General features: G+C 43.4%; 2 protein-coding genes across 8 annotated transcripts in view; one reads left to right on the forward strand and one right to left on the reverse strand.

Annotated features, from left to right (window-relative positions):
• ACBD6 (acyl-CoA binding domain containing 6) overlaps positions 1 to 22,528 on the forward strand; it is a 175,430-nt gene extending 152,902 nt beyond the window's left edge. The window contains exons 7-10 of one of the 4 annotated variants that reach the window (XR_008306400.1): positions 3,524 to 3,554; positions 14,195 to 14,468; positions 19,306 to 19,362; positions 21,094 to 22,528. Coding sequence is in view for 3 of the 4 variants with exons in the window: in XM_053247111.1 (XP_053103086.1) it covers positions 3,524 to 3,554; positions 19,306 to 19,362; positions 20,497 to 20,660 (252 nt within the window). In the remaining variant the exon portion in view is untranslated. Of the gene's footprint in view, positions 1 to 3,523; positions 3,555 to 14,194; positions 15,336 to 19,305; positions 19,363 to 20,496 lie in introns of those variants that run through there. The other 3 variants (XM_053247111.1, XM_053247114.1, XM_053247112.1) reach the window with 3 other exon arrangements.
• Positions 22,529 to 24,666: 2,138 nt separating this feature from the next.
• The window catches only part of LHX4 (LIM homeobox 4), a 34,900-nt gene continuing 32,972 nt past the window's right edge, over positions 24,667 to 26,594 (reverse strand). For all 4 annotated transcript variants that reach the window (XM_053247110.1, XM_053247106.1, XM_053247108.1 and 1 more), the window contains exon 6: positions 24,667 to 25,690. In XM_053247110.1, the coding sequence (XP_053103085.1) occupies positions 25,296 to 25,690 (395 nt within the window). In that variant the 3' untranslated portion in view covers positions 24,667 to 25,295. The remainder of the gene's footprint in view (positions 25,691 to 26,594) is intronic.

Genomic DNA, 26,594 nt, shown 5'->3' on the forward strand with positions numbered 1-26,594 from the left:
TGGAGACTGATTTTTGAGTGGATTGGTCTGTGAATAGATGCTCATGTGTATTGCAAAACAGTCACTTGCATGTCTTTTGATTCAGAAAGAAGAGAAGATTGCTACATACTTGAAGGCAATAAAGAACAGCAGACATGGTTATAATTCGTGCAACCTAATCTCAAAAACATCATTTGTTGGGCACTTGTCAGCTATCAGGGGTGTAGTTACGATAGAACAAGGGAGGACGAATATTCCTGGACTGTGGAAGGGGCGGGGCACTGGTTGGGCGACTGCTTGCTCTCCCGTCTCCCTGACTTACTGCCATGCTGGGCTCCTGAATCACAGGACTTGTCTCCGCTTCAAGCCAGCAAGTGCTCTCCAAGAGAGGAGGGGGAGAAGTGCCTGGCAGCGTTCCTCCCTCTTCCTCTCCTCCTGAGTGGCTCCAGGCTCCAGCTCAGCCCACCCTCCCCTCAGCCTGACTGACAGGCTCAGCAGCTAGGGGAATGCTGTCACTGAAGAGTAGCCCACATGTCCCTGGCTGCAGAGCTTGTCAGTCAGGTTGAGGGCGGAGTGGGCTGGACGGAGTGGGCCTGAGCTTCTAGCCAGCCAGTCACAGGGAAAGGAAGAGGGGCGGCGGTTGGTGTCAGGCCAGGAGTATATTGTGCAGCCCTGTCCCTGAGGCTCCAGCACACAGGAGGAATTCTTGGGTCACAATTCTTGGCCATGGTCGAGGGCTAGCTTAACTTGTCCCAGGGCACATGCCAACCTTGCTATGCCCCTGTCAGTTGTGCTTCCTCTGGGATGGATGAACGGATATTTTAGCATTTCAGTTTTGCAGGACTGGTTTCAAGGAGCCATTAGCAACATGCCCTTGCGTGGTCCTCTCTCCCCACGCTGCCTCAGGCAGACAAGCAGGCAAGTGGTGATGTAGAGGAACAGCTGCAGCTTGCACTCACTGCACTGACTGCCATATCCTCTGGGCACTGGTGCATATTGGGCCCAGTTGGCCCAATCAGGGGCATAACTACTATTAGGCAAGGGGAGACAGTTGTCCCAGGGCCCTACTGCCTCAGGGGGCCCCCCAGAGGCACATCACATGACTCCCCGCCCACCCATGCTGCACCCCCTATGAATTAATATTGAGTCTCTTGGAGATTGGCAGTAGCAGAAAGTTTTTTTAAAAAAAAGTTAACTTTTCTCCCAGCCCTATTGGTTCTCTTGGCATCTTGTGCTTCTTCCCCGCTTAGAATCTGTATGTAACTGCAGAGCCAAGGAAGCTGGCTGGTGGCCTCCCTCTAAAAATCAATCTTTCCCTGAGTATATTTTAGTGTAAAAAGTAGTGGATTCAGCTAATTTAAGGGGGTGGGGGAGAAAAGGAATGAGAGAAAGAGCAGAGAGGAGGAGGAAGACAGGTGGTGTGAGGTGGGCACAAGGCTATGTGTGGCTCACCAGAGGTGCATCTAATCTGGCCCACCACCAAATTTTAGTTTGACACCCCCTGGCATAGTGCATTTGCAAAAGAAAGAAAATCCAAGCCCCAATATTTATATGGAGGGGATCTTTTGTGGGGGGAAATTCTTGTTGCACCCACTGTAATTTCCTGCTGGATCTACTGCTGTGAATTAGAGTCAATGTGAACAAGATATTCACCGTATTCATAATAGGGATGTGAGTGTGAGTGCGCTATATATTGTGAAATATATTTGTGTGTTTATATCAGCGAGGGGACCATTTTAAAATCTTGTCTCTGGGCGCAGTCCAACCTTGCTACGCCCCTGGGCCCAATCCTCACCACTGCCCAGAGAGAAACAGCAAAAGTAATTGATAAGTGCATTGAAGAGTATGGCAAATAGGACAGAGCTTTGTGGCATCCCATTCAAAATCTCTTTTCACTGGAGTCGCTGATGTGTCAAGCCAGGTGTGAACCCACCGACAGTGTTATCATCTAGCTTTTATTTGACCAGTTTGCTAACTAGTGAACCTACCACATAGAAGATGCCTGCGCATCTCTCTCAGTGGGATATGGACTCACAGCTTGGAACCTGAGAGCCAGTGACATGTAGTGGTTAGAGTGCTGGACTAAGACCAGAGAGACCTGAGTTCAAATCCTTGTTCAGCCACAAAACTCACTAGGTAACTCTGGACGAGTCACTTCTATCTCAGCCTAACCTGCCTCAGGATTGTTGTGAGGATAAACATAACTATGTATTCCTTGGAGGAAGAGCAGGATATAAATGTGGTAAATAAATAAAACTGTGGAACTAGAAAGGCTGATTATTGCAGGAAAGAGATAGTTGCACTACAGCCTAACCTTACCTTTGAACAGGACATATGCACACAGGAGCAGAGCCACCATTGGGCAAACAGGTTCAAAGAACCCCGGCCACCACCAATCGGGCTGTGAGCGTAGCCCCAGACACACACACCCCACATATGACATCAGACACGGGCATGTTATTTGGGTCCCAAATGGGGCCATGTGGCCCCATTTGAAGCCGAAATTGGCTCACGCTGCACTGACAGCACGGCCAGAGTGACTCCCTGCCTTAAAGAGAGAGAGAGCCACTCCTGGTCTCACTGCCAATGCAGCGGGGCCAATCAATCTCCCTCCCAAATGGGGCTGCGCAGCCCCGTTTAAGAGATAGATTTGGCCCACGCTGCATTGGCAGTGGGACCAGGAGTGGCTCTCCCTGCCTTTAAGGCAGGGAGAGTCACTCCAACCCACGCTGCCCAACGCAACGCGGGCTGATCTCCCTTCCAAACAGGGCTGCGCGGCCCCGTTTGGGAGGGAGACCACGTCCCCCACATCTGACATCAGATGTGGGGGTGTGGCTAGCTGGGCCCCTGCATGTGACCTCAGATGTGGGTCGGGGGATGCCGCGGCCGCACACAGGTTGCCACCAGCCTGCCTACACTCCTGTATGCACAGTGTTCTGGGCCAATGAAAACAGAAATTAATATTCAGTATTAACAGAAATTAATAGGAACATAGGAAACTGCCATATACTGAGTCAGACCATTGGTCTATCTAGCTCAGTATTGTCTTCACAGACTGGCAGTGGCTTTTCCAAGGTTGCAGGAAGGAATCTCTCTCAGCCGTATCTTGGAGAAGCCAGGGAGGGAACTTGAAACCTTCTGCTCTTCTCAGAGCGGCTTCATCCCCTGAGGGGAATATCTTGCAGTGCTCACACATCAAGTCTCCCATTCAGATGCAACCAGGGCAGACCATGCTTAGCTATGGGGACAAGTCATGCTTGCTACCACAAGACCAGCTGTCCTCTCTTAAACTATTAGTCAACTTAATCCATTTTTATGGGAAAACTCCCTTGTTCCCCCCACTAGGGGCAGGGAGTACCACTTCACAAACACAAAGCTTGTTATAGCTGGAGATTGAGCCTGTTTTGACTGAGTTACCATTATAAGCAGTTTTTATTGTACAAAAGCATCTATCTGTCTGTCTGTCTGTCTGTCTGCCTATCTCAAGAATTAATTGATTAATGTTATAATTCAAATAGGATTGCCTCTCTTTTTTTCTTTTCAGGACGATGAAGGCCAAACAGCATTGCATTATGGTAAGTCGTACATGAGCACACTTGCCAGTTTAACCTGCATGATCATGCAAACTGAATAAATAATACCTTAAGCCAACCAGATGCAACATAAGCAAAGACATGCAAGAGACTGGTAGTAAGTTATTCAATCCAGTAAAGTTTGGTTTTCCAAGTGTAGGATCCTAATCTTGACTCTAGGCCCTTAATCCAACTGCAGTAGGAAAAATGGCATAGTAAGTTATCATTAATAGATCTGGTAATTTAAGTCTTTCTCACTTTTTAAAAACGTTTAATTTACTGTCAGATTAGATATGCCTTTTTCTTTATTTAATATTCATTTAAGGTTGTTCATTAGGTTTTATTTATTTTTAAATGGATCTACACAACTGAGGACTTACAAGGAGATAGATGGGAAATAATGTTCCAAGGTAGAGACAATTCCACATTCTCTCCTCCTCAGTACAAAATGTGGTACATCAGGGAAGTGGTACCCACCCACCCCAGCCAGGGAAAGGGGGTTTCAGACAAATTGTTCATTTCTCTTTTGATTGAATTCCATAATAATCAGTGTATTCAAAAACCTTTTAATTTTTAAAGAAAGTCCCAAGAATTTAAGGGAGGTTTCTATTATTTTGGGACAAACTGTTTTCATTTCCTTTTGTTAGCTTTCCATTGTGACACATTCAGATACAAAGAGGGTATCTTTTGTCTGAATATCGGCAAACAAAATGATCATTTCAGTCTAATATCTGTATATCTCTGCATCATGTTTTCTCTATTATGGATCGGATCCAGGATCGCCTGGATATGACCAACTCCAGTAGCTCTAATCAAATGTTACATGAAGTCTGACAATGTCTTACTAGTTCAGTTCATCATTGTGACTGCTTAGACCTGCATTCTCCTGGAAATCCTTATGTATTTATTGCTTAGGCTGCATAATAAAGTCATTAATTGTAATCGAGACATGACTGTAGGCACAAACCTATTCTCTTTGGGCATTTTCTCCTCTTTGTTGCCGCTGTTTTACAAACCAAGGAGTTAACCAAATCCCTGTGATGAGGATGGTGAAGTAGGAGCTGAGTTTATCTTTCTTTTTATGAGGGCGTTTGGCCTGACAGCTGTCCTTGCCTCAGCAGCTCTAGTGATTACAGAAAGTGTCTAACTGCATCCTTGGGTGGGTTATAAATCCTAGTTTGTTCTGATTAAACATGGGTCAGAGCCATTCAGAGGTTAAGTGAAGGACAGCTCCCCAGTACGTTCCCCTCAAATGGTCTGCCAAAAGCATCCCGCCCCCCACCCATCCAATATCTTCTGGTTATTGGTGCCCCTGTCACTGTGTGGTCAGCAGTAGTGCTGGGTCTTTGAAAAGACCTGACGTGTGTGGTCTTCCTTGTGAATGGCCTGTTAGTCTTGTCTTCCCTCTTTAAGACCCCCTTCTTCCTCCCCCGCCCCAACACACACACACACACACACACACACACACACACTTGTTCCCCACAGGGGATGCTCGAATGATTGCCTCTGCATCTCCCAGAGGAAATCAAGGTTTCTCCTTGCACTTGGAGTCACATGACTGTCGAGTGGGCTGGCTCTCTCGATCCTCCTGGGCTCTTTCTTCCTTGTCGAAGTGCCATCTGCTCTGCTCTTTCTGCACTGTTGCAGGGCAATGGGAGGGGATGCTGGAGTGGAAATTAAAAAAAAGAGAGAGAAATCCATCATGAAAACCCTGAGGATTAATGGACTTGGAAGGCAAACTGTGCTGAATGAAAATGCATCTTCACCTGTGCTCGTGTCAGAACTGTCTCCCTGGCGCTTGACAAATAGAGGTTCCCAGGGTGTTCCGTAAATTCAACAGCTGTTCTAATCTCCAGGGACAACTTTAGAGGTGGGCTGATGTCCTCTTGGGTTTTCTAATTCAGTGGCAACACATTGTCTCATTTAGGGTTTACTCCTCAGCAATGCCAAATCTCTGTCCACATGGCAGCTCCTGAACATCAGGCCCTCCATTTGGTAAAAGACTCTTCGGATCATTAGTGTCAATGTAAACAGACTCCTTTCAAGCCCTGCTGCAGCATCTGCCTCCCCTCAGCTTATTGTGGGGGCTTCTGTGACAAGATGATGGCAGTCAGGGGCTGAATTCATTCCTGACTTTTTGCTGGGGCTCGTTTCTGAATAGAATCTAGCTGCCCTCCTGCCAGCTCACCTCCCTACCATCTTGTTTGATGTTTGCTAATGCTAGGGCTGTCAATTGTTTTAATGTTAATCAATATACATAAAATGAACTATTAGCAAAACCTCAATGTGGGACACCTTTTTAACCATTCAAGGAAGTTTGAGAAAACGTATAATTGTGTTAAAACTGCAAACCACTCTTAGAATAAAAGGTCATATTTAATGTTTTCTTTTTCATTCCCTATTATGGTATCCCCAAGACCAAAGTAGTTTCAGAAAATAAACATGTGCCATTAACTCACAGCCTTCCTAATTTAAAAATTGCCTGCACTGATTAATCCGTTATGGCTGCAATCCTTTGCAGCTGTATTTGGGAATAAAGCCCATTGAACATGTGGATTTACTTCCGAGTAAACACGCATAAGATCAAGCTGTGCTTCTGTAAAGGTTGCACAGCTCCTCTGTTTACGTGATGAGCCCAACCATAATTAATTTTATACGGTGCAGAGGCTTCAAATACTGTTACAAAGACCTATTTGTCACTGATACATTAATTCCAAGGTGCTTTACTGTCCTGCCCTTGCCATAGCCTATGAAATAGGCTACTATTACTTACATTTTTATAAATCTAAAGCTGAGATGTTCAGAGTGACTTGCACAAGGCCACCAGTCCTGCCCATGAGACTACAGAGGCTTGAATCTCATTCTGAATCCAGTCACCTGGGTCACTGTGGTGTGCTCTAACCTTTCCCTGAGCTTCAAATGTGTCTCCTCTTTGGCCTGTTTAGAAAACACATACATCTCCAAGGGTCCCTTACTATGGGGAGTATTATCTTGCATTGGTTTGTTCATTTGTGAACCCATCCTGCACTAGGGATGTGCACAAAATGGATTTTGTGTTTTTCTTTCGAGCTCAAAACAAAACAGAGATGGCCGAAACATTTCATCGAAACAGTGGTCAACCTGGTTGTTTCAGAGGAACAAAACTCAAAATGATTTGAGTGTTTCAACTATCGGGAACAATGAGGATCTCGAAACACCCCGTTGTTCCCCATGGGTATCTCCTAGGGACACCAAAGTGGGTTGAGTGATAGGGCATGATGGGTGTTACCTATCACCCAACCTACAAAAGAAATGGGCAAGCAGGTGGTGTTTAACAAATTTTTAACTTTTCCCCCAAAACCCCAATAGGATCATAAGCCAATGGGAAGCCAGTGCCAGAAAACCAATCACCAAGGGGGAACCTGGCTCCAAAGTGGCACTCAAACCATTGAAAAGTTTTGAATTGAAACAAGGTTGTTTTGTTCCAAGCTTGAAATTGAAACATTTCAAATCAAAACGGGGTTGTTTTGTTCCAAGCTCAAAACAGGCCCTTTATTTAAAGGGCTTTTTTTTTTTTTTTTTTTTTTTTTTTTTTTGCTTGAGACACAGCAGCCCATTTTGAGTCAAAACATTTCAATGTTGAAACGTTTTGCACATTCCTATCCTGCACTTTCTCCCAGTGGTTTGGTAAAATCTCCCATATTTGCATCTCTTCCTAGATCACTCAACACTTAAAAAAACAGGTAGTACTCTGATTCATGTCGAATGTTCCTCATGCTGCAGTGGATTCACTTGCACTATGCCCAGATTTCCCTACTGGATCAGAAGACTCAGGGCTCCTTCTTTTCATTAGGGTCTTTCCAGGCTATTGGGTTCCCACAACTCTAAGGAGCAATAGCTCAATTTATTATCTCATTCATTCTTTTCATTTATTATTATTTATTTATTCACTGTCTATACCACCCTTCCAAAAATGGCTCATGGCAGTTTACACAGAGAAATAATACATAAATAAGATGGATCCTTGTCCCCAAAGGGCTCACAATCTAAAAAGAAACATAAGATAGACATCCGCAACAGTCACTGGAGGTCCTGTGCTGGGGGTGGATAGGGCCAGTTACTCTCCCCCAGCTAAATAAAGAGAATCACCATGTTAAAAGGTGCCTCTTTGCCAAATTAGCCTCAGTTTATTATTTCATTCATAAATGTATTTTAATTTAAAAATATCAAAGTGACTTGCAAAAAAACCCCATCAATAATGAACAATAACAAAATGAACTGGCAGCAACAGAAACCATGGCAGAAGTAAAAATGTTGCACAGCAGGATTAAAGACCATCCAGATCAAACCTGTTTTTACCATATGTAAAGAGACCAGGTTGGGGGCGGGCGTCCAGTTTCATCTCCCTGGGACAAGCATTCCGTAATTGTGATGCTTCCACTGAAAATAAAACATATTAATTCAAAAGAGAAAGGCAAAAACTTTCTCCGTTGCTTAAAGGTTTCATTCCTAATCAGCTCAGTTTGTGCTTTTAATTGCATGGAGAATGTCCCATGCGTTTGTGTGTTTCAGTTTGACTTTGCATAATCTTGACATATCTACAGCAGGAATTACCCATAACAGCTAATGTGTCACAAGAGATGAACTATAATTAAAAGCTCTCCAGTCCACAGTCCCTTCCCACAGAGGAGACACGGTCTGCTATGGCCTTCCAGTCGGTGGCGTCTGGGGAAGGGTCGCTGCCATTTATCTGCATTGGATCATTCGGTCACTCCTGATGCAGAGGCACACCAGAATTTCTTGTGCAGGGAGTACAGTATTAGTCCCTGACCTGCAGGGCTCCTGGTTTTGAGCCGTGCAATGCTTGAAAAATATTGAAAAATTGTGGGGTCACAGCAGGGCTAACAAAAAGCTTGGCTTGCAAGTCCCTAGAGAGCTGGGTGTGAGACCTGTTGCCAGCTAACAGTACCAGCCCGAATAAACAATTGGTTTTGCCTAGTATAAGGTAGCTCCTCAAATTGTTCCTTTGAATAACCTCCAACTGCACTACTGCCCTCTTTTAATTAAACTTTGGCTTGTTCTCTCCCTTGTGCCAGCTGAAGAAAAACAAAACATCCAAGATATTTTCTAATTACTACAGCTAATTGCAAAAAGGAGTACACCACCAATGTGTTGATCTGAAATATAATTAAAAACAGTAATTAGTGTTCAATGGAGAGGCTTCTTAAAGGTACAGCTCCCACTGGCAATTTCAGTGACAAAGTTGCTTTATATCTTCTGGCTAGATCTTGCACGTATATGCATGAACAATACATGTGGATGTGCACATGCACTTTGTGTATTCAAGCTGCATTGGTTCTTTTTCTGTTATTAAAAAGAAGTAGGTTTAAACTTTGATATTTGTTAGGGGTGATGGTCTTTATTCAGGAGGTATGTTATCCCAGTGGAATCCTGAATTAGTCTGAATATATTGATCTGCAAGTGAATTTTAAATCAACCCTTCCCTTTGTAGTAAACCATTCAAAAGAAGAAGCACACAGTGCGCATGTGTGTGTGTGTGTGCGCGCACACACACACACATAATTTTTGTGCTTATGTAGAGCTTGAGAATAAGACTTAAACTATACATGTGTATTTGGAATCCCAAAAGGAAGGACAGAAGTGAAGTTAGTAAGGTTAGGTACCAACTGCGGTGAGATCTGGAAGTCCAGGTTCATAATGGGCTTTCACTGGTCCATGGGGCATTTCCCCTCAGTGTACAGAGCATGCACCTAAAGAGAGGTGGGCATAGCTCAAGTGGTGGGGGGCAACTCATTGGCTATAGCTCATTGGCCTATAACTCATAACTCAAGGTTATAGGTTCAATCTCCAGTTGTAAGTATTTTGAACAACAGGGCTGAAAAAACCTCCTCCTGAAATGTAGAGTAGCTGCTGCCAGGCAAAGTTACATTGCATAGTACTGTGCTACATAGATGAATGGTCTGACTCTGTGTAAGTCATAAGAAGAGACCTGCTGGATCAGGCCAAGATCGATCTAGTTCAGCATCATGTTTCCCACAACAACTCACCTGGTGCCTCTGGGAAGCCCACAAGCCGGAATGCCCCTTCTCCTGCTGATGCTCCCCTGTAATTAGTATTCAGAAGCATATTGCCCCTGACCACATAGGTTGTATATGGCTGTCAGTAGCCATTGATAGTCCTGTACTCCTTGAAACTGTCATGCTCTCCTCAGCTTCATGTGGACAAACCACATTTAGTTCCTCAAAAAAAGTAACCTGAAAATCCAACAGAGATGTCAGTGCTCTGTACAGAGAATATTTTCTCCATATCCCATTTTAAGTTTGGGAGGTGGTTTAGGAGATATTTATGACATACGCTCAGATGTCATGTTAAGCCATGGCTTAATCATGGTTTAGTGTTAGAATAATATTGAGCCTTGAGCTTCTGTGCTCCCTGTCAACCAATACTAACAAATGTAAAACCCCTTCATGTGTGATTGATTGATTGATTGATTTGTTTAAATGTTGTTAAATCGGTGTTGACTCTTAGTGACCACATAGATAGATTCTCTCCAGGATGATCTGTCTTCAACTTGACCTTTAAGATCTTGGCCTTTAAGCCCTCCCTCGTCGTGTGTAGAGGGAGGAAACTTGCAATTTTTGGTGCTGGTTTAAAACAAGCTACAATTTTTATTTTTATTTTTTAATTTTACATTTTATATCCCGCTCTTCCTCCAAGGAGCCCAGAGCGGTGTACTACATACTTAAGTTTCTCCTCACAACAACCCTGTGAAGTAGGTTAGGCTGAGAGAGAAGTGACTGGCCCAGAGTCACCCAGCAAGTATCACAGCTGAATGGGGATTTGAACTCGGGTCTCCCCGATCCTAGTCCAGCACTCTAACCACTACACCATGCTGGCTCTCTTTGTCATTGCATCCAAGCCCAGCACACCCCAGCTTGCTCTAATCACAATTTTAGAACAAGCCAGGATATCAAAAAGGGATCAGACTTAAAACAAGGAATCGCTGGGTTTAGAAGCAGTGGCAAATTCCAGTTTATTGTAAACAAATGTCCTCCCCTCACATGTGAAGAAAACCAGTCCTATGTAAATTGACTTAGCTTTGATAAGTATTTGTAACTTTCTCAATTGTTTCAAAACAGCCATAGTTCAGAATATTTGTAAAATCATGGAACTGTTTAAGCATTAGATAGGAAAATAATGTAAATGAGAATGCGGTCAACATAGAATAATGTTTTACAAATGATGGCAGAGGGACATGTTTACAATCCTATTTGCTGGCATAGAGGTGGGGAGGGAACTCCCTCCAGGTTGCTTTTTGTGGTAGACTTTGTACAGATTGCTCATCAGTAAGTATCCCTCCAAAGGTGGTGATGTTCAAAGCTTCTTCTGTAGTCCCATCCCAATTATTTATTTATTTATTTATTTTATTTTTACATTTCTATACCGCCTTTCGTTAAAAGACAACCCCAAGGCGGTTTACAAAAGTTAAAACATACAATTAAAAGGCAATTAAAAAATCGAGCTAAAAAATATAAACACATATAAAAACAGGCATAAAAACAATACAACAGGTAAAAACACACAGAAGCCGCAGTAAAAACAATTATGTAAAAGCCTGGGTAAAAAGCCAAGTCTTTACAAGCTTTCTAAAAGCCGTGATGGAGTCCGAGAAACGAATGGCCACTGGGAGAGCATTCCAGAGTCTAGGAGCAGCAACAGAGAAGGCCCTGTCCCGAGTGCACGACAGCCGGGCCTCCCTCATTGTCGGCACCCGGAGCAGGGCCCCCTCAGATGTCCTCGTCAAGCGGGCAGCAACCCTTGGGAGCAGGCGGTCCCTCAAATACCCTGGGCCCAAACTGTTTAGGGCTTTAAAGGTCAATACCAGCACCTTGAATTGGACCTGGAAATGAACTGGCAGCCAGTGCAACTCTTTCAAAATGGGGGTGATGTGTTCCCAACGGGCAGCTCCGGATAAAACCCTCGCTGCCGCGTTTTGCACTAGCTGCAGTTTCCGGATATTCTTCAAGGGCAGCCCCACGTAGAGCGCGTTACAGTAATCCAGCCGCGACGTGACTAAGGCGTGGGTAACCATGGCCAGATCTGCCTTCTCGAGAAAGGGATGCAGCTGGCGCACTAGCCGAAGCCGTGCAAAGGCACCCCTGGCCACCGCCTCCACCTGAGCTTCCAAAAGCAGAGACGGGTCCAGTAGTACCTCCAAGCTGCGTACTTGCTCCTTCAAGGGGAGTGCAACCCCATCCAGAATTATTCTGTCATTTCGGCTGTACTCAACAATTTTCTCCAGAGACAAGAACTGCATCAGATTACTCTGGGTCTCCTTCTCCCCTCCGCCAACAAGAGAACCAGCAAGACCATGTTCTTTCATAAACAAGTGATGTTTCATCGCTGTTTAACCATTATGACTGAAATGTAATTCAGTCTATTCTGTTTTTCAGATAGGGAACTGAGCCAAAGAGGAAAATTGGGACCATCATGCGTACATAGCTAAAGGCTACTCTCACAGCATCCTTGAAGTGCTGATCATCACTATTAGTGAGGCTGAGCAAAGCCTTTTTGTCCACGATGAGCAAGGCTAGCTCTGTTGCTTTGCATTATTCTATTCATGAATCTATGAGAACTACAATACAACAGCCTGCTATAGTATATAGCATGTCTTACTGTCTTTCTTTCAGACTCTAGGATAGTGCTGCTCAACTTTGGCCCTCTTGCAGATGTTGGCCTACAACTCCGATAATCCCTGGCTATTGGACACTGGCTAGGGATCATGGGAGTTGTAGTCCAGAAACAGCTGGGGGGCCTAAGTTGAGCAGGCCTGCTTTAGGACCACAAGATTTCAAACTTATACGTAAGAACAGCCCTGCTAGATCAGGCCCAAGGTCAATCTAGACCAGCATCCTGTTTCACACAATGGCCCACCAGATGCCTCTGAGAAGCCCGCAGGCAAGAGGTGAGGGCATGCCCTCTCTCCAGTTTTCTCTCTAAGAGGGATTCCCAGATGTTGACTACAACTCCCAGCATCCCCAACTGCAATAGCCTTTGCTTGAAGGTTATAGGAGTGGTAGTCCACAGCATCTGGGAATCCCTCTTAGAGGGAACACTGCCTCTCTCCTGCTGTGGCTCCCTTGCAACTGGTATTTGGCGGCATACCAAATACCAGTTGCCTCTGAACAACTGGTACCATGAGGCAAATTCTGATCTATAATATTTTTGCTTCGCATCTCTTTGGCAAGTGAAAGCTTCTTTAACAGCCCTTCTTTAGCATTATACTCACTGTATTGCTATTTTAGGATCAGAAAATATAGAGCTATTGATCATCTTTAAAAGAAAAGTAGTGTGAATCAAGCTGTTTTGTGAAGAAAGCTTTGCTCACCTAGTGCTCTGCATTAGTATATCAGATGGAGTTAGAGCTTGTTCTTACCTAACATCAGCATGGTTGTATTTCTGCTGCTCCATGCCCCGATCCCATTCAGTAACACTCAGAAGGGGGAGATTGGGGGAGAGGTACTCATAAGATGGTGACTCCCCATGCCAAGAGTGTCTGATGTCTGTCGTTATTTGGAGTAGCAAAGTGTTAAACGAGAACCAGCTGACTACTGCTCTGCTTTCTCTTAAGGAAGGCCTTGACCTCTGAATTGTGGGGCTGGAGGTTGTGAGCTAGTGTTGGGGGTAGCAGCCGCAGCGGTGGATCAGAAGCTTTTATGTGACCGTGTGCCACACAATTTCGGCTATGTCTGCCAAAAATGCCTCTTTGTCTAAACAAGTTCTACTATATCTTTCCCTGTTAAAATGGACACAAAGCAGCTTGTGATAATAAACCTAATTAAAACAGTAAACAAAGAGTTGAATAACAGTGTTCTAAAAACAGATAGGTTTCACAGATTCAGAACTGATCTCTGTTCCAAAGACTGGACAAAAGGCCCTTCGCCTAACATATCTGGGAAAGGATACTGCTCTTGCTGTGCCTAGAAATATTTTCATATCGTGAAATGTCTTTCCCACAATTTGTCTTTTTATAAGGAACCTGGGGAAATTGTGTTAATGGTCTTGGGGAAATAATTTTATTTTTAAGATTGCTCAAACATCAGGAAATGGCAAAGGCAAAGTCTCGGGCTCTTCATGTTTTCTCTGAAAGGTTATAATTTAAATTTAATATCCTGCATCTCTTCCATCCTATCCTCCATTTCAGCAGGCTACAGTTTTCATACCACCCCTAAAATAATTCTGCTCCAATAACTTGTAGTTAAGAGCAGAGTTGGCACAGTGTTCTCCAAGCCTAGGCTCTGCTGGTTAACTCTTCCCTGGTTTCAATATTCTAATTTTTTTTTTAAATTCTTTTCGAGTATTCAGACAAGAGCCAAGCAATACATCCTTGCTCAGTGCTGTCAAAACTGTAACACGAGACATGTGAAATCGAAGCCGTGACTCTTTGCTTGTTGGTAGAATGTGGAATATCAGTCATAAGCAGCACGATATGCTGCCTACGTTCCCTCTGCTGTCCTAGCAGCCCTGCTCTTGTGTGGCTTCCAATCACTGGCTTCTGCCCTTCTTGAAACACACCACCCTCCTCTGCAGCTGTGTGAGCCACCTCCTTGTAACCTCTGTTCCCTCTGCCCTTTCCCCTCTAGCCTCTACCTGTGAATTTTCTGACATTGTGGAGCTGCTGCTGAAGTCTGGAGCGGACCCTACTCTTCGGGACACAGAGGGCTACTTGCCAGAGGAGGTGACGGACTGCAGAGCAATCACCTCCATGCTGCAAGAGCACACCGCTGGCAAAGCTTAACCCAAAGGCCACAGAGAAGTGCAGGGCGCCCTGGCCCAGGGCTCTCAAAATGGACAGAAACTGCAATAAACCCCTCCATCTCCCACATTTATAAGAACATAATCTTTAGTATGCATGAGGTATGAAGAGTGTGGTCTGATGACTGAAGGTGCTTATTATTGGTATGTGTGCGTGTGTGTATAGATATATATGTATATGTACATATATATATGGATGGAGCAAGGGGATTTTGTGTATTGCACAGCACAGAGCTGCATATCTTGTGACCCGCCAGGCTAAATGCAGCTCCCAGCCATAGATTGTGACTTGCCATTTGTTTGACAACCCTCTGTTTTACAGCCCCTAAGGAGGCAGCAAAAATAGATGTATTGGACTTCTGGTCACCCACCAAACATGGCTGATGGGCAGTGTTGTGTTTAGTGGGTCACAAGTTCTGTAGACCAGCTGGAGCATCAGGCTCAGCTAGCATGCTGCCAAGTTTTATTATGACTCGGGCAACTGAAGACAGGAGCAACCACTTTAAGGTTACTGTCCTAGGTGTGCCTGCTTAGGAATAAGCCTCGTGGAACTCTGTGAGACTTGCTGTCCCAAGTACGTATGCCTAGGAATGAACTGTGAGACTAGCTGCTTTTTTGCAAAATGTCAGTTGCCTGTGAGAAGGGGAAATCTATACGGTGAACTGATACGATGCATCAGTTTGCAAAGCTGAGCTCTTTGTCTAGCAAAATCACTTGTTCATAGAAGAGAGTGCTGTGTTGCTATTGTTATTCCCTTGACTTGGGAAACAGAAGTAATGGAGTTCTCTACGATGGAAGAATGGGGGGGCCTTTTCACTGACTCCTGACGATCAAAATGGAAAGGCAGCACTATTGCTGAGTTAACCCCTATCACTGACGAGAACTGGTGGGAATGTTCATTGTGTGTGTTTCCCTTTGTCTCTGTTGTCAAGTTCTGTCCTGCACGATAAAATATGTCAAAGAACTGTATCTGAATGGTTCCTTTCCTCACCTAGAGTGAACTCAAACTGGCTACACAGACAGCAAAGTGTTTTTTGGAAGACATGGAATATTACTTGGGGAGTTTTCACTAGTTCTTGCTTTGCCGCCTCACTGTCTGGAAGGGAGAACTATTTGAGAGTGAATCAAAACTCTGTGGAGACTAAAGCACCTATGAGGGGAGATGTGAAAATGAACACTGATTGTTAATCTAGAGAGGGAAGGTAGAGAAAAGTGTTATTAATTGATAGCTAAGGGCTCATAGAACTTTGGATTGCTACTGCAATTGGAGGAGTTCTGGAGTTGATAGCCATCATAGTTACTGAACAGAATGAGGCATCTCTGCAGAAGAGAGCTTTGCTTGTTTGCATAAAGGAAGTACATAGCAGCCTTGCAGAAACCTGGTTAACTACGCATGAGAATGAAATATCATTGAATGGATTTCATTTTCCAGGATTTGCTAGAAGTATTCTGCTATTCCTTCTTCCGTCACTGTAAAAACAAATCTCAGATCCACCCCTTAGGAAGATGGGAATCTGCCTGATACTAAATTGGACCACTGGTCTGTCTACCCCAGTACTGTCTATGCTGACTGACAGCAGGTTTCCAGAGTTTCAGAGAAGGGACTTTTCCAGCCTTAGTAGAGATGCCAGAGATTGAATTTAGACCTTCTTCATGCAAAGCATGTGCTCTATCACTGAGCTATGATCCCTCCCTAAAAAGCTAAAATTAGCATAGATGCCACCAGAAGTTGTTTGCATGGGTCAAATTGCAAAGCTCTGAAGAGCACCTAGTAAACCAGGTAAGGTCAAAAATAGACGATGATAGACATGGTGTCCTTATCATGGCTCAGTAGCTCTGCCCTTGAGCTCCTGTTTGCCCTCCCCTTGCCATCTTTATCCATTCTGCTTGTACAAACAAAACAGGGCAAGCCCATTTTCCATTTTGATTTGCTAGATTTCCCTCTCCTCTCTGTCTTGGACATTTTGTGTAATCTGTCTGATTCCATTTTTGGTGTTGTGCAGTTGACCGAAAGATACACACACACACGTGAGAATGACAGGCAAGCAATTTATTTGTTTAATTTAAAAATATTTCTAGACTGCCCAAAACTTGCTTCTCTGGGTGTTTCTTGCCCAAAAGGGACGATGTTTTTGTTACCCAGTCTGGATGTTTATAACATATACCTGCATTGCTCTTAGTTGAATGACCAGTTCTATGTGATATCTTTCCACCCACAAAAATTGTTTGGGATATTTATCATGTGGATATACATATGATGATAATGAAAATAATAATACCTGGTATTTGCATAGGACTTTTGAGTATTAAAAACTTGTATTCCCTTGTAATCTTGATAACAACTCTAAGGTAAGTGTGTATTATTATCCTCATACTGCAGATGAGGGGGCTGCTTCAGCTGCTGAGAGGGTGTGGCTTGCCTAAGGCCCCACCTAGTGCGTTCATGACAGCGGTGACATTTGGACCAGGGGGTTTTCATTCATAGTTTAGCCTCTTCGACACCACACTTCTTACATTTACTAGAGTTTGTTGTACAGCTAAGAAAATGTGTCTGTTGCCTTTAGAGCAGGGTTTCTCAACGTGTGGGTCCCCAGATGTTATTGGACTTCAATTCCCATAATCCCCAGCCCCAGTGGCCTTTGGTTGGGAATTATGGGAGTTGAAGTCCAATTACATCTGGGGACCCACACGTTGAGAATCCCTGCTTTAGAGCATGGTGCTTTGAGAAGGGCATAGAAATCTTATCGTTGCTGCACAGTTGGCAGATACATTCTCTCTATGCTAAATTTTTGAAACCGGTCACCAGTTTTGGACTTGTGCTATGGAGAGGTTGGCAAACATTACAGAACAGAACGGTCACCTTTCTGTGTTCCCTTGGCGTACAACAGCTATCTTACCCAGAAGCCAGGATTTATTTATTGTTTTGCGCTGAAAGTTATCCTTGCTGGCATGTCAATATTTTGAAGGGAAGTTCTCTTTGATGGACACTTTGCATACCCAAAAGCTCTCTCTGAATAACACACGCTTGGTGTGTGCCCAGATGCAAAGTGGCAAGCAGCAGTGCCCATGGCTTTCACAAAGTACATTTGCAGTGCTCAGAGCTTAGGCCTGGATATGTTTATAGCACTTTAGGACTGCTTGGGAGGTTGGAGCCCTTCCAAAAGAGAAGGAAAAAATGAGGAGGCATATATTATTGTTTATAATCTGCTTTATTCAGCCAAACCTTTTCCCCAGCAGCGCACTGGATTGCTGTTTAAATCCTCTGGTGCCTTTAACTACCGATACTGAAAATGGTTAATGCATATTCAAACTAAGCTTGGCATCTACTCCAGGAAATCACTTTAATTGAGAAGCATTAAATGTTAAAATGATTAAAACATATAAAGCCAGCATAGCATAGTGTATGAAGAGCCCAGGTCCACAGCTTCAGAGTGCTCCTTTGTCTGGCACACATGAAGACGAAGACTGCTAGGAATTCCCTAAAAAGAAAACTGGTCAATTTTCTTGGCTTATAGCACTGGACATCTTCTAGTGGTCAGCAAGCATCTCTTTCTGGCTGGAAATGGCAGGCTGCAAGTGCTCAGGGTGACACTGGGGAAGTCTAACTTGATGTTTCAATTCTGTTTCTCCTTTTGTAGTAGAGTTGTGAATAATATGACATCCCCTTTAGTAGAAAGGTGTGTGTGTGTACGTACGCGCATGTGCATACGTGTGTGTATGTAAAAGTAATTAAAATGTTCCTATTTTATCAGATTTATAAATGCATCATGCAACTGAGCGTCTGCCTTTAGTTTCACAGATGCAGGCTCTGGTTAGTTGGCGTTTCATTAACATAGCTGGGCCCAGCATAGTTCAAAGGTTCTTCAGAGTATTCATGGGATAACATTTTCCATAAATAACCAGTTCATGCTTGCTTGCTTGCTTGCTTGCTTGCTTGCTTGCTTGCTTGCTTGCTTGCTTGAAGACAGCCATCATCCTGCTTAGAGCTGTATTTTCTAACATCTCCCAAGAACACCAAACTATTCTGAAATTTCTTTCCCAGCATTGCAGTTCAGTTCTGTCAGAGAGGACAAACCGTGCATATCCAGTAAAGCAGCCATTCCATGACACAGCATTTGCAACCAAGAGCTTAACTGTGATTTTTAAACAGCACAAGGGATAAACAAAGCAGGGGATCCACCTTGAATCACAAATATATTTTTGCAGTAGTAAGAGCTGGGGCAAAGAGTGGGCCACTGTAAGGAACATCACCACAAAAAAGTTGAGAATAGAAAATCTAAATGGTTCCCTTTAAAAATAGTTATGAGACCAGGTTAGCAATTTTGAGGGCAGGTGGTAAAGGTTCTGTTTTGTCCAAGTGTACTATTTGCTGATTCTTGGTTTAAAATATTAGTACCAGCTGCTTCAGACAACATTATTTTTAATTCTATAGTGGGTGTGATGTATATAAAAGGTCCTTGGAGGAAATATGCTAGTGCTATAAGCAAAGTCTTGTCACTGCTATTTGCTTTAATTTGAACTTGTGATGAAAGATAGAAAAAGGCAAATGAATCCTAAAGAACTTTTCATATTTATTTTACATAGATTTTTTTTTTTTTAACATACATCTCATGCCAACGCACAGAAGGCATATACCAAGAAACTTGCCAGGTTCTGTTTTGTGTTTTTCCCCAAAGACACATGGTAATAAATAAGCTTTTTCCCCTTAATTTCTTTCTCAAGAAACAATACTTCACTTTAGAACTGTACAAAATTTATAACGGCAAGTAGGTGGTCGTGATAGGGGAGAGCAAACTGGGAGTGAAATTGTAATGGATGCATTAGCCTTGCTCTGTCATTTTGCTTGCTTGAAACATCATTCAAAAACAAAAGGCAAACAGCTTCACTCTTACAGAATCTTAGATGCTCAGTTTGTTCTTGGTCTTTCCCCCACTAATAGGAACCAGAGACCTGTGCTTGCATGTCTGCACAGCAAAGCTCTTGGACACAGTGCCAGGTGAGTGCTCGTTGGCCAATGCGTACAATCTGTGTTCTATGTCAGATACAGAGGAAGTCATCTCATTCCATAGCACGAGCTAGAAGTGTCGCCTGTGTGCTTTAGGGACTTGTATTTACCAAGCGGTATGGCTGTGGTATTACCAGTCTCTGCTTTTGCATTATTTGCTCTATTGGTGCTGTTGGAGCAAATCCTGTAAAAAAAAGAAAATGGCCAAACCCAAGAAATAGAGGCATGCCAGTGATGTGCTTTTTAAAAGGTTTAGCTTCAGCCATGGCCAGAGTCCTGCAACAGCAGTTCATAAAATCCAACTTGTTCTCACTAAACGGAATTTATCCTCAGCGCACTGTTTCCAAGTTAAAGTGCAGCATTTTAAATAGGGGGTGAGGATCATTCCCTTCCCATGCAGATACACCAGCCTTCCTTAAATACTACTGGGCTACTTTAGATTGCAGATAAAGGCGAAAGTTATAAAAACAGAGTTTTAGTTAGATCAAGGGTCAGAAAACTCAGTGTGTAACATTACATAAGGCCAGTATACCACAAAGGCAGGGGAAACTTGAAGCCAAGTTCTTCAAGAATATTAAGACGACATTGATGGTAAAGAACATGCAGCAATCGATTCCATTGGAGGCTAAGAGACAGGAATGGGTTGTTTTCAAGCTGTGACTCTACATCAGAACCATTTCAGGCAGACAACATCACCTACATTAGGTAGAAATGATGTTCTTAAATCCTCCAGAAAATGTCAAACTTTATTAGACTCTTCATGGCAAAGTGTTGTAATTTATGCTTAATCCCCAGTGTGCTAAGCAAGTCTCATTTATTATGCCAGTAAATTCTCTCTAGGGATGTCTGCATCATTCCTAGAGTGTATAGCCAAGCAAGGGAATCTAATGACAGCTAGGGTTTTGTTTGGGGTGGGCTTTTTTTGGTGGGGGGGGTGTTATTGCTCATTTGTTTTTTATGGGAAAGTCTGCAGAATCCACTAAAATGATATAACTTTTATCCATAAACAAGTCTTTAAATCCCACCCTACAGCACATAATAGAAGATTCCTCCTAATAAGCTATTATGATTGGGGTGCAAATTGACTATCTAAAGAAGCATATTTCTCCCATTTTTTCTTATCAGGGTCGATAAATTGCCATCAGCATGCAACTGTTGCAGAAAAATGCTTTGTTGTTACCTCTAACTGGTGTGCCGTGGTTGTAGCATGGATTTACATTTGTGCCTCCTGCAAGGAGAAGGGTAGATTTTGTAAATTCACCCTATCCCTTGGGCTCATTGAACCCTAGAATGCTTCCCTTTTTAGTGTGGGGGCTGTGCAGATAATTTCTATTGAACTTTGGAGGAAAGAGGTAAGAGTAGCACAGGCAAAACAACCAGTTAAGGGGTAAGCACCTACATGCAGATGTCTTAATTCAGCTTCGATGATCTCCTTCCTAACCCATTACTGCATCAAATCCCTTCGCTAGAGCTAACACCATATTAGAGAGCAAATGCAATATATTTTTTCCATATGAAAATGAAAAATTTCAAAGGACTCATTGAACAGATAACAGTAGAATGCAAATTTACTTCTTGGTCTCCATTTGATCATCTGTTGTGGGGGAATATCCTTGCTGCTTCTGTGCTATATCATTAATACAACTAGTTCTTGAACTAATATGTTGTAAGTTTAATACTTGTCTCCTGCAATAAGCACATTTTTCTGCTCTGTTCTTGCAGATTTTAAAGAAAATTTTGTTCCCAAGACTAAAGAATACCCATAGTTACTGGTCGTGCTCGCTCTCTCTCTCTCTCTCTCTCTCTCTCTCTCTCTCTCGCGCGCGCGCTCTCTCTCTCTCTTGGCTAATTGAATTTTGAAGTCTAAAGAAAGTTTGTAAATAATTCTTGATGAATTGGCAAGGTACAACTGCAATAATGCCACATAGGCAAGGGAGATGTCAAGACACTGGCATAATGCAGTAACAGATAAAGCACTTTAAAGTCACATTTATTTCTATGGGAGAGGTAAGCACATCTACATCTCTCCCACTGAAACCAAAAGGACTGTAAAGTGCTTACCTTTTGGCAAGATGGTGCCATATTTTTACAAGTTTCAGCCATGTCCAAGTAGGTATACATGCAAAAGAAACCCCAAACTCTGCAATGTTCATATATAGTTGAGCTAAAAATTGCAATCTTTCCATTGCTTTAGTTCTAGCACAGTCTGAAATATGATTTCCATGCAGTTCCATTCTAGAGATTTCTTTTGTGCTTAGAATGATGAACCTTCCCTCCCTGAACATGTGCAAACTTATGGTATTTTGGACTGAGCACCTATAAGTGAAAAATAGGCTTGTACAGTATGAATGTCTGAAAAAAAATTAAAATGTCCGCCCTAAAAGTTCAGGCGAAATATACTTGTACCTATTTTCAATTCTTCAATCTAATTCCAACGGTGAAGTAGTGGCGATACTGAAATAATTGCTTTCTCTTTTAGAGTGAAAGATACGAGCTCGTCAGTAATAAAACTGCATTAGCCTCGGTACTATAAAGAGTCATGGTAATAAATGACATAGAAGAAAGGCTACATATTTGTGATGTACTATTAGTAAGGTATTAGAAATGTGGATATATTTAGACACTTGGGCGAGATGGTGTTGAATTGTGGCATTGGCAGTGAAGTGCCATCACTTTTTTCAGCAGGGCTTATGTTACTGGCTTGTTTGTGAGTTTCCTCAGTCTCCCGTCTAATCCTCACTGAGTTGCATTTCCTTAATGCCCTAGTTTACCCCTAGTAAATGTGCTGGGGGTAAATCAAAGACTGGTTCTAAACCAACTGAATGTTTTCTGGATTTGAACTGAAAATGCTGTTGTGTACTGTTCAGAAGCAACATGAGGCCATTTCACACAGGATTAGTAGCCAAAGGAGGTATACATTTTAGTAGCCAACATAGGTTTTTAAAATAGCACTCCACAGTCCAAAGTATTATGCAAAAAGCAGCCTTGGAGCCCCCTGTATAATCTGGGAGGGGGAATTATTTCATTTGTGCAGGCACAGTGCCAATGACATGTCTATACCTGTTTGTTTGTTTGTTTGTTTGTTTGTGGTAATGCTTGAAATTTAATTGTACATTTTCCAGCTCTTTCAGCAAATACATTGAGGGTGCTTTCCTTTACCTGCTTGTTTTGATGTTGGAATGGCAGTAGCAGCCATGGACGGGAGCAAAGATATTGCTCAATTCTGCCCCGTTGGCCATCCTCAGTGCCTGACTGCAACAATTTGGTCAGGAGTTCCTGCCATCTGCGTTGAAATGTATGTGAGAGAAATGATGGTAACTTCGCAGCTCTACTTTTTCCTTAGCAGCAGTAATCTCTTTTAATGGGAAGCGGGAGAACACGGACACTTCTGGTCTGTGAAGTGCAGCATGATTCTTTGGTGCCCTGGCTGGGAGGCTGCCATGTCCCTTGAGTTTTGTACTAGTTATTCCATTCCCATTAATTCAGCTCCAAAAGGGTGTGTACAAGCTTCCTTTTAGGAAACCATCAGCTTGGGGACTGAGGCTCAGAAACAAAAACACTGAGGACTGGTTCACACATGCAGATGCATGCACACTTGATGGCTTGCCCCATGTGTGTAAAGGGATTTCACTGAAAAGCATGGTGTGATATGAAAGTGTTTGATCTTGTCTGACTGTTCATTCACATGTACAAGTCATCAAGTGATGAACAGACATGTGTACCAGTTCTCTGCCCCTCGCATGACACCAGTATGACCTTGCTGATCACAGTAGCAGTACAAAGCTCAGTGAAGACAACAAGTTCTCATCTGGAGATATCAGGAAAGAGGCACAAGTTCTCCCCAAGTCACTTGTGCCTGTAACTTTCAACCAGTTTGTAGGAGACATGAAAGAGAGGGTTTTTTTAGAAGCAGGGCAATGCAGTGCTAAGGTCTGGAATTCCTAGGTTGGATTATCAGATGCGTTCGCAAGTAATATCAAATTCCGTTGGCAGAACCTCCTTAGTGAAAAGTTTAGTGTGTATCCCCTGCTCTCAAATCCTATGTGTCTCACTGAGCTGAAAGTCCCTTGATGCATCTGGCATCTTGCTGTGATTGTTTTAATATGTTTTCTTCCCTCTGTATTCTTACCTCTGCTACAAAGCTTTTCGTTGGTGGATGAACTGCACCATTTTGAATCAGATTACTGTTGCATCACTCTCTCTCCAGAAGCTGATGGAAGAAAACACATTACTGGAATAGTCTTCTGCAGCAGTAGAAAGATGATATAAATTGTTCCACTTCTTAGAATGGTGCCATATTGTAATGTGTACTAAAATAATGAGACAGCATAGCCCAGTGAGTAGGATATCACACCAAATTACAGGCATGCCAAACTTGGCTGCCTTGTGCTCAACTTACTTATACAGATCTTAGCCTGGCTGGTTCTCTGGGACTGCAGCTGGCACCACAGGAGTAGTAGTAAGGTGATGGTAGGGGGAGGTATGATTGCCTGGAAGCCACTCCCACTGTGGGCTTTCACCCATGCTGGGATCCTGCATGCTCACAGAGCAGATAGAGACTCCTGCAGGACTGTTAGAGGTTGTGTAAGGTGGAAGAGATGGTTTCTTCTCTTCCCTGGGTAGTGGGATGTCCCAAGGGAAAGGAGTCTGCTCTTCCTGGGATCACTAGGTACTGTAGCACCCAGCCAGAACGCCAGAGTCAGGATGTCACTGTGCCCCTATATACTGATTGCAGGGGATAAGGTTTGCTAGACTTCCCTGCAAAGTTTTCTGCCTTTTGGCCCCTCTATAAATGATTCAGTTATGTGCAATACTACTTCCCCCCCCCCATAGCCAATTGTTGCATTGGCCTAGACGGGTGGCTGTGAGAGAGCTGAAATTTAGAAAGAAAAATGTGGCTGTCTGGCTTTTGCTACTATACCCCAGCACAGGGGGTCCCAACCTGTGGTACTCCAGATTAGACTTGGAAAAGAATATTCTCCAATGCATTTAACAGAATGGATAGTATGATTCTCTGAAATATTATCTCCTATTCTAAATAATGCAGAAGAATATTATTTTCCAAGTCTACTCCAGATGTTGCTGGAACTCCTATCATCCCCAGCTATAATTTATTGTGGCTAGGGATAATGGGAGTTGTAGTTCAGCAACAACTACAGACCCCAGGTTGACAACCCCTACCTTAGCACATGAGCAAAGGGGTGGGAAAGGTTGGCAACAATAATTTTGATATAGCTGAGGAAGAGCTGCAGCTGTTTAAAGGCTTCAGGGTAGGTCAGGGATAATACCACCTGAGAAAGGAAAGGTTTCCCCCTCATTTATGAGACATCCCAGTACATGGACGGGGAGAGAAAGAGACAAAGAGAGAGGCGAAAGACTATGAACTCCCAATAACTCTCCACCCTTCCGGTTGCCAGTCTATGAGAACTGAATTTGGAAGTTCTGCATCTCCATTGCTCGGTTGGCCTAGACTTAAGCAACTGAAGGACAGCAGTGATGCCAGGTAAGAGCTGTCATGGAATTTCCACAGGCCAAAGATCTGTTCAGTCATTTCAACATGTGCCAGTGTTGCACTCAACAGCAGAGCTCCAGGGCTAGAGCCGATGGATGTGTTTGCTACAGCCAGCACCTCTAGAGTCATACAAATACTGTACACATCAATGTGCTGTGTTCAGAAGCAGCTCCACCCATTGTCCCATTCTTTCAAACAAGAAAGCAAATATATATATTAATAATACCGCATTGTCTTTCAGCAACAAAAAAAACAAGTAGTAAATTCCCATTCTAAAATAATGGAAACTTCTTGCGATGGCACACTGTGATCCTTGAAGTTTGATTGCTGTCTCTCCCCCTCTCTCTTTTAAATATACTTTCAGGCCAAAAGAACACGTGGGAATATGGCAAATTTGAAGGGAGAATAATGCTTAAAAAGGAGGATGATCCATTTCATCAAGCCAAGAAGCAGGGCTTGTGGGAAAGTCTGGATAACCAACGCTGCTCCCGGTAGAAATATCAGAGGTTGGACCCCCAGCCATAGCCCTGAGAGTCTGGCTTACCCCCTGCCCTCCGTGTGCTATTATTCCTAAATTATTGTCCATTGTGTAATCCAGACCATTTATCAATGGAGTGTGTGATGGAAGGGATGAAATAGAGGCTGGAGACTGTGGGATTCCATAAGGGCTTCCATCCCTTAAGTCCTGATAGGATTGTCCTGTCCCATCCATCGAGAAGGTGCCATTCATTAGCTGTCCACCAGCCACCTCGCCAGCATTACTGTAAATTCTGTTATTGTGGCCAAGCTCTGAGAGGATTTGGTCTTCTGTAAATGAAGTAAGGGAGAAAGGGTTTTAGGACAGCAATAGTAAGGACCCCTTCATACATTTGCTATGTAGGGGGAAACTCACACATTAAGCATAGCTCAATCCAAGAAAATAAAGTGCCCTTAAGTCCGCTGAAATCAATGAACATAAGCACATTTAACTCAGTTGAATTATGACCTCTGCATCGCTTCCATTGTTAGAACAAAGATTGGGTAACCACTATGAGCAGCAGTAGGCCCACCCGTGTACCTACTACATGGATTGCCACATAAAAGTAACATGATGAAGTGATAGTAGCGCTCAGTGTAAAGATAAAGGTGCTTCATAACTGCTCCAGTCTTCAGTAGTGTTCAAAGCAGTAGAGCTGATAGAAGCATCCCATTTCAATTTCTAAATGCTCAAAAAAAATAAAAATGAGCCACCCCAAAGCCATTAAGCTGGCAGCACAAACACTGTTTGCACTATTTCCCCCATTGTCACAAACACAGAAAGCTGTGGAAGCACTGCTTGTGCTACTGCCCACTCTTAGGGGTGTCAAGGCTGCCTTAGGCATCTGCAGCAGTCCCAGGGTGCCACTTGACCCCTCTGTAACACTGCAGACCGTGTTGTCTAGTTACATTTCTTCCAGGTTGCACACTACACACTTAACTTAGATGCACCCAGAAGTAGGCTTCCAGGTGCATAGGCTGCCCTTTCAGTTCCCCCCACCAATCCCCCTAGCTTTTTTTAAAGGTCAAAATCCCACTGTGCAGTTATTGGGAGGGTATCAAGGGAGCAGGGTTCAGGACCCACCACCAAACAGTTGATTGGCAAGATTTTAACCATTATGAAAGAGTGCCATGTGTGCAGCTTTGTAGCAGTGCAACACAACTAGACAATCCCATTGAATGCTGTAAGACCTCT

Source organism: Hemicordylus capensis, chromosome 4 (genome assembly GCF_027244095.1).
Source record: "Hemicordylus capensis ecotype Gifberg chromosome 4, rHemCap1.1.pri, whole genome shotgun sequence".
In the NCBI taxonomy this organism is placed as follows: Eukaryota; Metazoa; Chordata; class Lepidosauria; order Squamata; family Cordylidae; genus Hemicordylus; species Hemicordylus capensis.